We start from the raw sequence: 16,212 nt of genomic DNA on the forward strand, positions 1-16,212 counted from the left end.
CCCTCTAGCTTCCCATTTCTTCTTCTAAACTCCACATTGCATAAAAAAACAGAAGAAGAATGACTCAATGGAAGAAACACACTGAAACCTCCCCGGACAACACAACAATCATCAAAGTGACTAAAGGAAAAATACAGGAGGTCTTTTGAGTAAACACAGAAAGGCTCCCATATTCCCATTTGGTTTCAGTTGTACGCACAGTGTACAGTACGTGTTTTGGTGGCTTTTTGTAGTGTGTATGTGTGTGTTTGCCTGTGTGTGTGTGTGTGTGTGTGTGTGTGTGTGTGTGTGTGTGTGTGTGTGTGCTAGTGTATTGTGTACATTATAATAGATGACATGGAAACATTCTGAAACCCTACAAACATTTGGTGGTTGTGGCAGTTTATTACTGTTTGAAGTTTGCAGTTAATGATTTATGCACAAAAATATTCAAACAAATTTATTTTGTTTGGGAACAGTGTCTTTCAAACTCAAACTACACTCTGTTAAAAAAAACTAAACCTTTTGTTGGTTCAACAGTCATTGAGGGCTCAGCAGTTTGTAAGAGGTTTCATCATAAGTCTCTTTTCATGAATATTTACATTCCCAGATAATGTCTGACATCTGAATATTCTCTTTTAAAGGAAGTATTATGGAAAACAAGAGTTTTTTGTGAAGGACTGAAAAACAGAGAACAGAGACATAGGTACATAGGTACTATTACTTGTTATCAACTCATCTCCATGACAACTTTCACAAAGTCGTTCTGTGAACTGTGATGAATGTTTACAATTGATCCCATATCATGCTCATTTTCATGTTCATACTTGTATTTTGGGTTTATATTAATATTAATATTAAAAAATCACATTGTTTTCCTTATGCTGTCTGTCTTAATATACCCGTATTCACTCTGTCTGAAACGCTTCATTTTAGTGCCAGTCTATTTAAGCCCCCCTCCTGAAAAAGCCCAGTCTCCTCTGATTGGTCAGTGTTTCCAGGTCTTCTGCATCTGCGCTCTTGGCGTTCCTGCATGTACTGCAGCCGGGGAATGACTGTACCGGCACTGTAACAGCACTTTCTACCTATATATATATATATATATATATATATATATATATATATATAGTATTCAGACATCACAACCGTACGGAAGTCCTGACGGCTCGTTTAAAAGCATCTTTTCTGACTACGGGCTGGGTGCATTTCTCTGTGGATTGAGTGTTTTGATACCTTCACAGTATTCATATAGCAGAAACTTGCTCCATAATCACAAAATACTTGGAAATCACACTTTTTACAATATGGGACCTTTAAAAGCTAAAATAACTGAGCTGGGATATACACTATTTAGCATCAAACCCATCTGTTTATTGTTTTCTAATGTTTTGGTCTCTCCTTTGTCTCATCCATACAGTGGAAACATGGTCATCCCCCAGTGTGCAACATTAAACCTACTCACCCCTCTGTATAATACACCTTAACCTCTCCCCTCTCACACACAAGGTCAATTTCACGCTGCTTTCAAAGCCATAAAGTCGCACTGAGCGAATCATGCTTTGGGCGCCGGACGACTGAGGAATGTGTACAGCACAGAGACACACACGCAGTCACAAAAAAACACACACACACACACACACACAGCCGCGTGGGCAGAGAGCTGCACACACCTCATTTGAGTTAGTTTTTGTTTTTCGGCAAAGACCCTCTGCCCATCTCTTGTTCTCTCTGTTATTCTTGTTTTTTTTCTTTCTTTCTTCCATCCTATCTGTCTATATGTTTTTTCACTGTCTCTCTCTCTCTCTCTCTCTTTAACAGACACAAGCGCTTGCATGCTGTGTTGTTGGTCTGAGTGGAGAAAGGGGGCCTGACCTCAAGAAAAGAGGAGGGGTGGGGAGACTTTTGACGCCAGGAGTCCAGACCGCAGCTAATGGAGAACAGGTGTGGCAGAGAGAAGGAAAAGAGAGAAAGAGGAGAGCAGAGGAGAGGTGAGGAGAAAAGGAGTAAGAGAGTTGAGGAAGCACAAGGATGGAAGCTCCTTCCAGGAAGGTTGAAATCAAATGGTGTAAATAAGGTCTGTGTGTGAAAGCGTTTTCCATACATCCAGCACATACAGTGTTCAGACTAACCGTGTGTGTGCGAGTAGCTGTAGAGACTCTGACTGGGAGGAGTGCTGCTGAAGTTTGAGTAGCCCAGTAATCCCGTCTGTCCTGGAGAGTGACTCAGGCCGTCTTCTGTTTTAATGTCTAAGTATGGAGAGATCAAGGGAGCACAACATGAATATGTTTGGTTTCATGAAAAGACTAGCCAACATGCAGAGTTATAGCAAATCATACAAAAGAGACTTGCAAATAATTTAGATTTTGTGCAATGTGATTAACTAATGTTAACTTAAGTCTGTGTTTCTACTGTGGATAGATTAATAACAACAACCAATACCACTGTAAAGAGCACACACAAGAATATATAACAATCTATCTCTGTAACACAACATGCTCATTAGAAAACTGTCTTGTGGGGAACACACAACACATAGTGTCCCCCTTGTGTCTCGCTTTTTTGTTCCATTGTGTTGTAATGTGACTGAATTAGTTTCCAGTTAAATGTTAATGTTGTCCAGTGTGTTGTATTGTCATTGCGTCTTGTTGCTTCCATATTAAAAAGAAAGTGAGCCCTTTAGAGAAATAGACAGAGCTACAATAACTTGCAGAATCTGATGTAAATGCTCGGAGATTTAGCTTTAACTATATGCTTGGTCCTCACGTTACAAACTGTTGCTTTTGAGATGATCATCAAAATAATGCATTGATTTATATAACTGTATGTTTGTTTGTACTCACTGTAAGATGGCATGCTGTAGCCCTGTGTGTGGTGAGTGTAAGGTGTGTATGGCCCTGCAGGCTGGAGGGCCGGGCTGTACTGAGTCTGTCCATACGCAGCCATGACACCTCTCCCCGTCAGCTGATCCTAAAGAAGGAAGAAATAATGAAGAAACTTTTGGTGACAAGTTCTCTTTATCTGTTACAACTGAGTTTGAGGAAGAACATACTAAACATGCAAAACATGCAAATACTTTCATATACAGACAAAAGGAATTAATGCCACAAACTCTGCTGGGATGCATACACTGGTAAAATCTCAATTTGGGAATTCTGGCACGAAACAATTACAAAAACAACTAAAGGACAAGAAACCCTTACAGTTCTCGGTCAAATAAACTTCAATGAGTTAATACATAACATCACAACACATTCTCACTCCCATTGCGTAAAATACGGACGCTTGGTGAGGTGCCTTTGGCGTTCTTATAGAGGCTAAAAGTCTTCTTTAGCGTCATATCTAAACGCGCTTTATCTAAACACACTTGGTCGCGACTATTGGCGGCACTTTTGACGCAGTTAGGTTTAAGGCTCTGACATACCAACCCGATTATTGGCCGTCGGACAGTCTGGCGAGGTCGGTGACTCGAATCTGTTCGGTGTGTTCCGTCAGCATCCATTTTGGCCAATTTGACTTGTTGAATCGGCCAGTGGGCAGTCAAACTCAATGACCAATCTGATTGGTGGAGCGCTAGCCCGTGACTAGCGAATCAGTGCTTCTTCCACAAGAAGAAGCCCGAGAGCTGACAACGGCAGTATTTTCTTATTACTAGCCATCGTATTTTCTTCCGTTCAGCGAGTAATGACAACAACGATCCTTCTGGACTGCTATCAACACTCTCTGATGAAAACAATGACTGACGACAGTGTGCTCTGTGTTTACTAGGTCGACAATACAGATTAGCGCCGGCTGCTGTTATGGAGACGTATTACGTCTTGCGCACAAGTCGCTCAAGTCGGCGTCGCTTCGGCGTGTTCCGAGGCACTTTTTTGAGAGAATGGAGCCGACTGATCAGCCCAACTGCCTTTTCTGCCGACAGTCGGCTATCGGGTTGGTGTGTCAGAGCCTTAAGGAAAAGATCATGGGTGGGCTTATAACAGGTACGTTTCCGTGACGCGGGACAAGAACGGGACAGTTAGGTTTAGGAAAAGAAAAAAAACGACATTAGGGTTTAGGAAAAGTGACATGCGGGACATAAACCCTGGTCTCCGGGCTGAAAGTCCTGTGCTGTTTGTCCCATCCACCACCACAACCATCCTCCCACACGCTGAAGGGGGCTTTTTGCGTTGTATCTGACGCTGACAGCCACTGCTCAAATGTCCATATTTGACGATTTCGGAGTGAGAACGGGTTGAACATCACACAGTTTCATCGTGATTTCAGTCAATAGATCATAATTGTGCATAATTAGCTTTTTTTATAATTATAAACACAGATACATACATTGCAATGCATGGCAAAGAAGTAATGCAGGTCCACTTTCAATTTCAGTGACAAATGTCATAAAAAACTCACCCGCAGTAAGTATGTGTTTGAAATCGATGATAAGAAGCCCTGTGAGTGAGGCAAGATCGGGCACTGTCAGAAAATTAACAGTGAAACCAGTTAGGAAATAAACAATGAGATTTAAATAAGATAAAACTTGAATCCAATGGAGTTGTAATTAAGTGCTTGTCCTGACATTTAATCAGCATCATTATTCCCTCATAATCATTTCAATTCCAGAGAAATTGTGTAATACAGGAGACCCCCCAACTCACATTCACAAAAAGGCATCATTGTCAAAAATTAAGTTTTGTATAATTCAATCACATTTTGATTACTTCTAAGTGCTACAAATATTTCACTGCATTTATCAGCATTTGTCTTTGAATTTGGCAGCATATCCATAAAAATCTGGGTATCATTGCTTGCCCTCACAAAAACAAACAGCAGGGGTTTACTTTAAGGGTAGATAATCTTTTTTGACTCCACAGGCAGACTGAATGATTGCAGTAACTCCAGCGAGCAGTCACTTTTCATCTAAAGCACTTTGTAGTTTTGCCCTCTCACCTGGCTCTGTAGAGAGAGCTTTATCCTCTTTAGCCCGTCACACTGCTGTTAGTCAGGTTCTTCTCGAGCTGTCAACTCTCCTGTGGAAACAATAGCAAACGCACACCATCAGGACACAGGTATGCAGGTGACTGACACATGGCAATGTGCCTCGGGCCCTGTTGCAGCAGGATGAGGAGGAGGAGTGAGAGCATATATTTTCTCTATGCACACAGTTCAAGAGGTGAATAGTTTTAAGGATAGACAGAAAGAAAGAGAAACAAGATGAATGTGGCATTGATGTGAAGAGTGTGGTCATTAGAGACTCTAACAATCAAATTACTTTCTAGGGAAAATGTTAGAAAAATGCCCCACTAATGCTCACTCACTAGCTGTTTGGCACCAGTGCCATGCACCTGTGAGTAGCTGCTTAGAGGAAATAAACGACTAATAATATCAGTGTGTGGTCTACTCACAATTCTCAGTTCAGCAGAATTTCTCATGCAGTGATATGATGAGACCGTAGAGCTTTGACAAAATGAGACAGGAGAGATTTTGCAATACAATTTCTACTGAAAAAAAAACAGTAACATTTATTTTACTGTATTTCTCTGTTTGTATTAGGTCCTCATTATCAGAAGTATGGAAGGATAAAAGAGAGAAAAGGGTAAAATGAAGAGAGGGAAGGGGAGGTCCCAGCTCAGTAAGCTGGAGGCCAAAAGGTCAATGCCACATGAATTAGTCTGAGCAGGAAGCTGAATGAGGTCAGTGTGTTTGACAGCAAATCCTACAGCGGACTCACACAAGCTACCAGTCAATCTGAAGTGAGATGTATTGTGGGTGACTGAAGTTGTACTGGGAAACTTTAACCAAAAGTATGTGAACACTATCCAATATTATGCAACAATATCTCAGACAACAGTCTGCTTTGAAGAAGGCCATCATCTGTTTCAACTTGCAAAAAAAAAAAAATCAACAATGGTTTTCTGAGTTTAGTATGGAATAATTTGACTGGCCCGGCACAGAGCAATGACCTCGACCCTATCCAACATCTTTGGGAGCCAGGTCATATCGCTGTGGCTGAATGAGGGCACATCACAGTTAACCTGACTCCGCCAGATGGATTGCTTCGCGTTTGCTCGGCATATCCATCTGGGAACTTTCCGTTGGAGAACTTTTGGGAAGGGGCAAAAATACTGGTTAGCAGATTGGATAAACCATCTGTCTATCACGACCTATGTTGATGATAGACGGGCCAAATCAACCAATCAGATCAAACTCTTGCCGAAACCAGTCGGGAGAAGAGCAAAAACATCTTTTCCTTAGAGAAAAGCCTGCAGTGCCGTTTTTTGCTCTTCTTTCAATGAAGGAATACTTTCTAATTCGGATAAAACTTGCACGATAGCTACGCTCATCTCATCCGTGGAAGCTGCCATGTTGTTTAGACTGAACAGTCGCTTCTCGCTGCGTCGCACCTAAACCCACCTAAAAACCATCGCTGATTGGTCGGTCATTTGGCGAACGGCTCCAAATTTTCTCTATCTCAAGATGCCAGACTGATCTTTTCCTTTTTCTCTTTCCCCTCTGTATTTCTGTTTCTGTCTTTGCCTCTGGGCCATTCTAATCTGGCAAAGCTGCAGCTAACTGCCTGACCTCTGACCCCGCTGACAGCACAAGGACAGAGACAGATGACAGTCGTGAATTATAGGGGCAGCGCGCTTTTACAGCAGCAGAGGAGATGAAGGCGAGTGAAAAAAAGTACAAGCTGTCTGAAAAAAGGGACAGAAAGTGGGACAGTCTGCTCAGTCAAGAAGCTTCACTGGCCTCACAAAACCTGAAAAGACTTACAGTATCTTTTGTGTTGTCCTTATGTCATTAACAAGAGTGTTTTTTGAAAGAATAGCAAAGAAAACACATCTCATGTTGTGTAAGCTCCAGCTGATGGAGCCGCCCTCCCAGCCTTAAAAAAACCCCAAGACATCTCACAATGTTTTCGGATTAAATAAATGTACTTCAACCATGACGGAGCCACAAAACCAACAATCCACCTGCACATCAAGTATTAATGACCGTAAAATAAACATACTGTAAATGTAACACTAAGGAGATGATTTACTGTTTGTCATGTCAATGAAAAACAAGATAAAAATTGGAAATATTTCTAATTTGTTCTAAATGAAAGAACTCTTATTATAACTAAATCCTTAAGTTAAGCAAGAAATCTTCTTTTTTTTAGCTTCAACTCAATTTGAAATCTGTACTTTTAATCTAAACCATGTGTTCATCTTTATGGTTTTCCTATTCTTTTCCACTTAAAATGACCCTTAAGACCTTGCAGCCATCAGAGATCCTGATCTGACCTTTATCACAGGCAGAGTGTGAAGCTCGAGAGAGTAAAACTGATCCCGCAGCACAGAGGGAAAATAAGGAAAGTGCTGTTGTGCTTAGCATTTCCTCGTACTTTCCAGGGATCAGAAGTGACAGTGACGCCTGTTCAGAGTCCTCTTGACTTCAGCTGCATCGCTGCAACAGTCCTGTCCGTACACGCATGCACGTACACACAAACACAAAAACTGTGTTTGATAGGAAAGGCACTTCCTGGTTCGGGGTGAGGCCTGGGAGGAGGGCGCACAAGGCCATGGGAACTGCAGGACACCGGAGGGAAGACGAGCGGAGCTCAGCAGAGATGTGGAGAGCCGAGGGCTGAAACTAAAGCTAAAACAAACCCAGCAGGGCCACAGGGGGCCACAGGGCCAACAGGCCAGTCCCACCAGCTTCACCTGGGTCCTGGGGTTCTGTTAGACCACTGCTTCTTTCACGGATATCATATTCTCTCGTCTTTGTGCTGATGGATTACATCACAGGATGGTGTATTGTGCTTTAATTTGAAATGTCATTTGATACAGTTAAAGGACTATGCTGAGTTTATGCAGATTTACCTGCTGTTACCTGACAGACACGTAACTGATCCACATGGGCCAACTAGATCAGTCCATCTGAAGGGAAAATTGTTTCTCGCTGTGCCAAACGGACACATACAAAGGAAGCCGGTCGTCATAAAGACGGACAAGATGCAATAATCATTCAAATGGGGATAAATTAATATTTAAAATGTAGGAATCTATCCCAGCCATTTAATAAAAATCACTACTTGTAACATAAAAGGTTAGGTCCAACCTAGTCTCGCTTTGCCAGACTATGCACACGCTGCGGAGCGGAGGAGGGTCTGGCTAGTCCACATAGCATTCTGAGATGGGAGAAAAACATGCTCTGGTTTATTGGCATTTCTTTAAACCAATCACAATCGTCATGGGCAGCGCTAAGCACTGCACGAAGCCGCTGTAAAATAGTTGTGCGAGAGAAAACTCAGATTGGACAGATAGTCTAGCTAGCTGTCTAGATTTACCCTGCAGAGATCTGAGGAGTAGTTAACTGTAGTCCGCATAAATCCATCGGAGTTTGAAATTCCAACACAAAGAAAGCTGAAGGAAACGGACATCGGTGAAAATACATATATCCGGCGGAATTTCCCGCGGCACCGGATCAATCCAGGAAGTGGAACGTTAAGGATATTGGTCCCAAATATTTGAACATTTTGACAGGTGTCTGGTGTGTGTCTGGCAATACATGTGTGTACAGTGTCAATATGGGTGCTGTGTCAGTGTTTGTCTTGATAGACACGTGAGAGTGGTCATGCACTGCGGTGACCCTTGGATGGTTTGACCTTTTTATTGAAATGTTGTGGTTCTCAAGACAAAGGTGACTTGCTGGTCTGTAATCATGCCATATGGGACCCCACCTGGAGCCCTCAATTTGGACAGTCTGCCGAAGTGCCTGAGGCCAAGTTGGGGGTTGACTCACTGCTGCACACAAACCCTCTCTCTTAGCCGCTGATAAAAGACACAGAACAAGGGCCCAGTATCTGAGTTTGTGTGGCACTCAAGGGCTCGGTAGTGTAAATCTGTGCCATCTGCCAGCTACTGCCCTCTTTAACTACCTTTGTCACAAAGCAGTACAATTAGTTTTAGCATTACACTTGAATCTTAAAACTACATCTATATTCAGAAGGTAAAAACAAAGCCAACACCTCTTAAGTTAAATGAAAAGTAGTTGATTTATTTAAGCAGGTGAGAATGCCGACAGTCGTTCCACCTGACAGTTTCTTGAAAATCTCTAAGAACTTGTGATAAAAACAGAGAACCAGCCCTTTCAGACCTCGCAAACTCCTTATAAGCCTGATAATCCTTCAATAAACCTTGTACATACTGTATACAATGCACAAAACATATTTACATACTTATAAAGAAACACATACTGAACACAAATAAAGCCACTTGCTGTTTCAACTCTGACACTTGATTATTTTCATCTCCTTTTATCTATTATTCTACGTATTCTTTTCTTGATCAATCAATTGATCATTTGGTCTATTAAATATTAGAAAAAAGTAAAAAATGACCATCACAATTTCCCAAAGCCCCAGTTGATGTCTTCAAATTGCTTGTTTTGTGTGATCAACGGTCCAAAACACAAAGATATTCTTATTTTTTGAAACACATAAGACAAAGAAAAGTTGTAAACTCTGACATTCGAGATGTGGCTTTTTTTGTTTGAAAAATGACTTAAATTATTCAATTATCAAAAGAAATGCTGATTTATTATTATTATTTATAGGGGGTAGGACCAGAAAAGTTTTTAACTTCTTCCTACTCCTTTTCCTTATTTGAATCATTTACAATAATTTTGGAAGATCGTGCTGAAATGTACCTGTTCTTATTTATCTTTTATTTTTTAATTTAATTTTTTTTACATGTTCAAAATAAAATAAACAAAAAACATTTTTAGCGCCAAAAAAAAAGCTATAAAAAAGTTTCTCCATCATATTGATTACAATGTTAATGATCCGACTAGCGATTAATTGAACCTGTCTTTAATAAAACAAGGATATCAGTGAGACAGGTGTAAAGTAGTGTAAAAGAGAAAGTTTTCTCTGGCAATTGATTGATGACAATTGGTCCATTATCTGTGCGGAGATAGATTATCTCAGACACGCTGGTGGTCCACTAACAGATGTTAAGGATTGATAATCTCAACCCAGCACGACCTCAGCAACCAGAGAATTCATTAAGAGGCAAATTCATTCCTAGTGTGTGTTCTCCACATATTTTAGCAACAAATAGGATCATACATTAGCAGAAAATGTGGTTATCACATGTCACTTATCAGCGACTATAGAGCAGAGATCTTCAACAGGGGGTCCGGGAGCCTCCAAATTATTGTTAATTTTTGAAAAATTAAAATGTCTAAACATAATTCCCACATGCACATATTGCAAATATAAATCTCCACTGATGATAGGATTACTGGCCTATAGGTAGTCACTAAGATAGCCATACAGTTCATCCTAAAGATTCACTGTGCCACATACAAGATGATTTATTAAATCATGCCAACACTTGATATTTTAATAGCTTAGTATTCTATGCACTAAAAAGGTATTTTATAAAGGATTTAGGCCGCCCCACATGTTATTGTAGCCCCAGTTTAATATGCAACTTCATTTTATACAATATATGTAGTAAGGGGTCCCTGCTCCGTCTCTCTCTCAGTTAAGGGGTCCTTGGCTTAAAAAACGTTGAAGACCCCTGCTATAGAGGACTCTAGCCACATTCTAATCAAGGTCCTATTTGTGCTAATATGTTTACACCTGATACACTACAACTCAGTGTTGTTGCCATCCTTAAATCAATCAAGATAACATTTCGGTTCACACAGACAAAGCCGCCCATCAGCAAAACAAACAAAACAAAACAAAAATAAAATCAGCAACAGTGGCTGCTTTTGATGTTGGGAAAAATGCGTATGTCAACAGTAACCTGACTTGTTTTTGTTGACTCCCATACCAAGTCTGACATTTGCTGAGACATAAAAAAAAAAAAGCAGAAACACAGGGGTAAGATGTTTCCATGCTTGTGTCACCTGTTTACCATCAGAGTGACTCATCTCAAAATGGTTTCACACAGGCCAGCATGCAAACGGCCACAGCTATACTTACTGAGCTATTAAGTTTACATCATCAACCAAAAATTAGGAAACTTGAGCAACCGATTTAAAACCTATGCGCAAGCGATTCATCCCTTTATTGACAGGTTCAACTCTCACAAACACACACCTGGCTAGTACTGAAGTTCTTTAAATTAAAAGTGAACCAACAGTTAAGTCACATGATGACAGATAAAGAACTCCTTTGAAAGACACAGAAGTCATTCTATGAGAAGCTCCAATTCATCTCTGGCAGCAGTGAACCTGTTGCCGACTCTGTCTGCACTCTGTAACTTTAGCTCCCCAGACTTGGTGGCCCTTCTTTTCCACTTGACTAACTCCTCGCACCAAGACTGCTTTAAAGCCAGAAGCTACCCCCTTCTGTCCCCCAGTAATCAAAACCTCTTTATTCACCAATGCCAGTGTCTTTATCTCTGTTTTTCTCCAGCACACTCTCAACTCCTTTCTCAATTACCTCTCAAAAAATGTCTGCATTCTTTTTATGCTTCCTAAATCTTTTTTTCGTTCCTCCTCACTTGCCTTCACTGCCCATATACCGGCCCTCACACTCTAATAATATCTCTAACAATTTCCCCCCAGTAATATTGCCAAATCCGAGAAGGACCACCTACCCCAAGGCCCAGACTCTGACTCCCCCAGAACCAGTTCCCCGGGATGGGGGTCAAAGTGAGGGACAGCTGGCAGACCTCCCAGCAGCCTGGAGGAGCCGGTGTGGGGTTGGAGGACCGGGCTGACCCCAGTCAGATGGTGGTCTGGCTCCCAGGTAAAAAAACATCTGGTCCAGTGATGGGAGGGTGGTCGCACACGCGCTTGCACACTCAAAATTGACACACGCCTGACTGCATGACTGCTCCTGCTTTCTCTAATGAACTCACACACACACACACACACACACACACACACACACACAGTCTCAGACTGGCTCCTTTATTAGTCATTAGGACAAAAAGGTTTGCCCTCGATCAGTCTCCTCAGCAGATGACGGCTAGTGGCCGCCGTAGTTGCCAACAGCTGTCCAGACAGAGCAGGCTGGTAGCCGAAGCTCATAGGTGTTACAGACGGACTGAGGTCCAATGACTGCTTCACTGCTAGACTTACTGTGTAAGTGTGTGTACAAGACAGAGAAAGTGAAAGAAAAGAGAAGGCAAGAGAGTGATTTACAATAAATAAAGATATACATGATATACAATATGAGTCGTCATTAAACGATGGAAAATGTTGGGAAAGAAAACTATATAAAGGAAAAATTCTGACAGCTAAAAAAATACTCCCAGAGCCACAGAGAATTATTAAATTCTTTCATTTTTAGTGGAAAGTACCCAGAACTGTAAACGAAATATGGTCTCTGCAGGTTATACGCTGCAATGTGTGTGGCTTCTCCATTCTTAAAATTAGATAAGGAGAGTGGAGATAGCCAACGAGACAGCTGTTGACTGCCCCCCCCATACACACACACAAACACACACACAGACCTACACTTATCACCACAAGGCCTCCCTGGGAGCTCTCTGGGGCTTAAGGGAATTAAAAAGGGGAGGGAAATGCGGGATAGGGGAAGACATTTAGGGGGAAGTGTGATAACTTTCAAGCCTCAAACAGTTTGAGAGCCAACAGATCAACCAATAGTTTCACCAGCATCTCTTTTCAATCCTGAGCTTTTGTTTCTCTAAACATATTGATGTGAATGTGCAGAGTAACACACGCACGTCCGAGGTCTCACAATATAACAGACACACACACACACACACACACACACACACGCACACAGAGGCGAATATTCACTGAAGAGAAGTCAGCTAAATCCCCAATGAGAGAAAACGACAAGGTTTAGAGGAGACGGAACCAAACTGTTTTTAAATGCTAATAATTCAGAGACTCTGTTATCAGAAATAATTTCTCATTTTTATTGTATTGTACTATTGTTATGCAGCATCACCTTCTGCAGTTGCTTTAATGCTTACTGTAATAAAAAACCTTTACAAAGAAAAGTCGGAAGAGTTTTGATTTAGTCAGACTTGCTGTTTGTGCCGTTTATGACGGCTGCACATATCAGGCTACATTCAGGATTGTTTCTTCTGAAGTTGTATAAAGTTCAGAAGCAGTCATTCCGCTGAAACTTAAAACTCACAAGAAACTAAAAAATGGGGATTTTATGAACCTATAGTTTGACTTAGAAAACCTAGAAGACTAGACTTAACTTTATTCCACCGTGGAATCAGGCAAAATTAAACTCATCAGTCTAACTTTTAGTATGAGGATAATATATTGATTTCAGACCAAGAGGATGTATTGAATATATCTTCAGACTATATGGGTCGACATGAGAGCCCCTGGTGTTACCTTGAGTTCAAGTCAGCAAGGCTGAGGTTTGACTCCCGGAGAAGGAGAGAGAAAGAGAGAGAGAGAGAGAGAGAGAGATGCACAGAAGCTAAAAGACATCAAGAACTGTGCGGCTGTGAAGAAATATAATGAAATTGGTGCAGATAAAGTCAGGAAGAGCAGAGCTTCCTATGAAAATATTTATCATTCCACAAACGTTTGGCTACAGAGGGGTTTGGAATTAATTTGTGTTTTCTTAAGAGGGGGTGCCTTGCGCTACAGGATGGGGAATTCTCCACAGCCTGGGACTTTTTGGGCTGCTGCTTATTCACAATTTATTAGAGCTAGTAATAGGAACCATGAAGGCTGAGGAAAGAGAGGGAGAGAGACTGAGAGGGAGCCGGCCCAGCCGTGGAGAGGAGAGTCCAGAAATGGGGCCTAATGTTATTAAGAGACGAACCATAGTGTTAAATCAAACACGCCCGAGCACACACCTTTGGTATGTGGTCTGAGCACTCCCCCCCTCCCTCCATCAAGACCCCTGGATGGTATTTGTGGGGGTTAAAACACAGGTAAAGGCGATTTACCGAGATATACAATCCGCCACAGGCCTGAATCTGATACCGCAACTATCTAAAATAGAAATCCTACTTTGGCCTGCAGGTTAATTTCACATAACTGACACTGACAAGTAGAAATATATACATGCAGTTTATTTTATAAAATATATGAGTGTGAGCATGGGAAATGCATTTCATTGTAGTTAAACGTTGTTTGCACTGCAACAACGATAATAGTAATAAAGAAAAAGCTCTGATGTCCATCTAATGAAGATGCAAAACCAACATTTTATAGTTCAAATGATGCTAATTTGAATTCAATTTAAAAAAAGAAGTAATGTTATGATCTCACATATTTCATAATTAATAAATGCGTTTTAAATGTTTTGAAAAAAATCAAGATTCTATACAAGAAAAATTTAATATCCGATTTCTTTGCTTTAAATCTATGTATTTACTTTTTTTTTCAAAACCCAAAGGGCCCCATTAAATCCTTGCTCCTCCAACTGTGCAGCTGATAGATACGTTTAAAGGTGATTTAAATGGTTGGAAAAACAAAGTGAGTGAGTTGCTTGTCTGGAGCCATGATCCTTGAAAAATATGAATACCCACCTTTGAAAAATGCTTAGCGAGGCTCCCCTAATTAAGTTAATGAGGGTTCCTGCATGGCTGCTGAGGGGGGTGTCAGTGGTTTGAGTGTAATCTTCTGTACTTAAACCCAGCAAAAAGTGTTGCTCCGATTAAACCAGCACCAAGAAAAACAAAGGAGCTCAATCTAAGAGAAGGTGCCTCACACACACACATTCACCCCACATCTTTTAAAGGGCTCAAGTGAGACACAAATAATTGATTTGTTGCTAGTGGATATGGGGTTTTTCTGCTGTTATTAATGACACTTACAATAAATTGGAATAAATAAATGAAGCTGAATAGAGAAGAAGTCAATTATGTGATAGTATCTTCAGCCAACACGATGATTTCCACCTACGCTGAAAAAGTAAATATAAATGTAAATATACTATTTACTTTCACATTTGCTTGCCTATACCTTTTTCTGCATTACAGTAGTCTGTCTGTAGACATATATAATATGTAATATATATATATATATATATATATATATATATATATATTGCTTGTATAAGGCCTTTAGAATAATTTTCCCTTCAAGGATAGAGGTAATCCTTATATATAAATATATAAGTATAAGTAAATAAATATATATCTGATATTTGTTTTATCAAATACTCACACATTATATAAAAACACACATTTTCCTGTTGTCAGTATTATATTAGCCTAATTGTAAAATGAATTGGAGAGACCAGGTGGAGTTATTAAAATCAATTGGAAATATTTGATCATCAAATATTTAGTCTAATGTATATTTTATAGTCAACTTACCATGATTTAATATTTGATTTGAAGATACATTTAATTAAAAAACCATACAGGAGTGGCAGGGGCTACGCCATTGTTCTGATATAAATATTTCATAAATATTTAGAAGATTATCTAAATTAAACACAGAGCTGAAAACACACTTCAACAGAAATATCGGCACAGATGAACTCTACAGGCTTTTTTTTTAAATAAAATGTAGGCTAATTCTTTGACCAGAATTATTTACGAACAATCGATGTCATGATCAACATTCTTGTATAAAAAAAGAAGCTGAAGTATTTCACACTTACCATTATTCAGAAAGAAGAATGTGCAGGAAAAACAAATCCGATTATCAGTTAGAGCAGATGTCTTCCCATGCCGAGAGAACTCCGCAGACTTGATCTGAGAAGTGTCCCGGCAAAATCAGTGACAAAGTGAGCGCTCGAGACGACTCGCAGTTCCTGAGGAGAAGAAGAAGAAGGAAAAGAAGAAGAACGAGAGGCTCCAGGTGCTGACAGCTGACAGCTTTCTGCAGACACTCACTCTCATCGATCTCACTTCTCTACCTCTGCAGCTTCAGGAGCCTGTTTGTTTCCCGGCGGTGGGGAAGTGATGTTAAGTAAATGGGCGAAGAGTTCTTGTTCCTCCTCCTCCCGAGATATGCGCGCGCTGCACGCAGCCTGAATGTGTGTGTGTATGTGTGTGTGTGTGTATGTGTGTGCGTGTGTGCGAGCGCGTTTACGAGTGTAACCTACGCCAGAGCGCGCTCTCTTATCTCAAGCTCTCCTTTATTACCTCAGAGAACTGCTTCACTTCTCATCCTCTTCTTCTTTTTTATCTTCGCCTTCGTCTTGTCCTCTATCTCCGCTTTAAATCTTTGTTTGGTCAAGGGCTCTTTTCGCGTTTGTTTACACAACGACCCGCAAACTGATCAGTCCGCCTCTCTGAAGCAGCGGACTCTCTGTATGCTCTCCAGATAGTCGGAGTTGTTAGT

General features: G+C 40.7%; 1 protein-coding gene across 2 annotated transcripts in view; it reads right to left on the reverse strand.

Moving 5' to 3' along the window:
- Positions 1-15,854, reverse strand: part of eya2 (EYA transcriptional coactivator and phosphatase 2) — a 29,257-nt gene extending 13,403 nt beyond the window's left edge. For both annotated transcript variants that reach the window (XM_028575898.1, XM_028575897.1), the window contains exons 1-5: positions 15,527-15,854; positions 4,912-4,991; positions 4,375-4,437; positions 2,820-2,946; positions 2,109-2,225 (exon numbers count right to left, since the gene is read on the reverse strand). In XM_028575898.1, coding sequence (XP_028431699.1) covers positions 2,109-2,225; positions 2,820-2,922 — 220 coding nt within the window. In that variant the 5' untranslated portion in view covers positions 2,923-2,946; positions 4,375-4,437; positions 4,912-4,991; positions 15,527-15,854. The remainder of the gene's footprint in view (positions 1-2,108; positions 2,226-2,819; positions 2,947-4,374; positions 4,438-4,911; positions 4,992-15,526) is intronic.
- Positions 15,855-16,212: the final 358 nt, after the last annotated feature.

The sequence above is a fragment of the Perca flavescens genome, chromosome 4 (genome assembly GCF_004354835.1).
Source record: "Perca flavescens isolate YP-PL-M2 chromosome 4, PFLA_1.0, whole genome shotgun sequence".
Taxonomy (NCBI): Eukaryota; Metazoa; Chordata; class Actinopteri; order Perciformes; family Percidae; genus Perca; species Perca flavescens.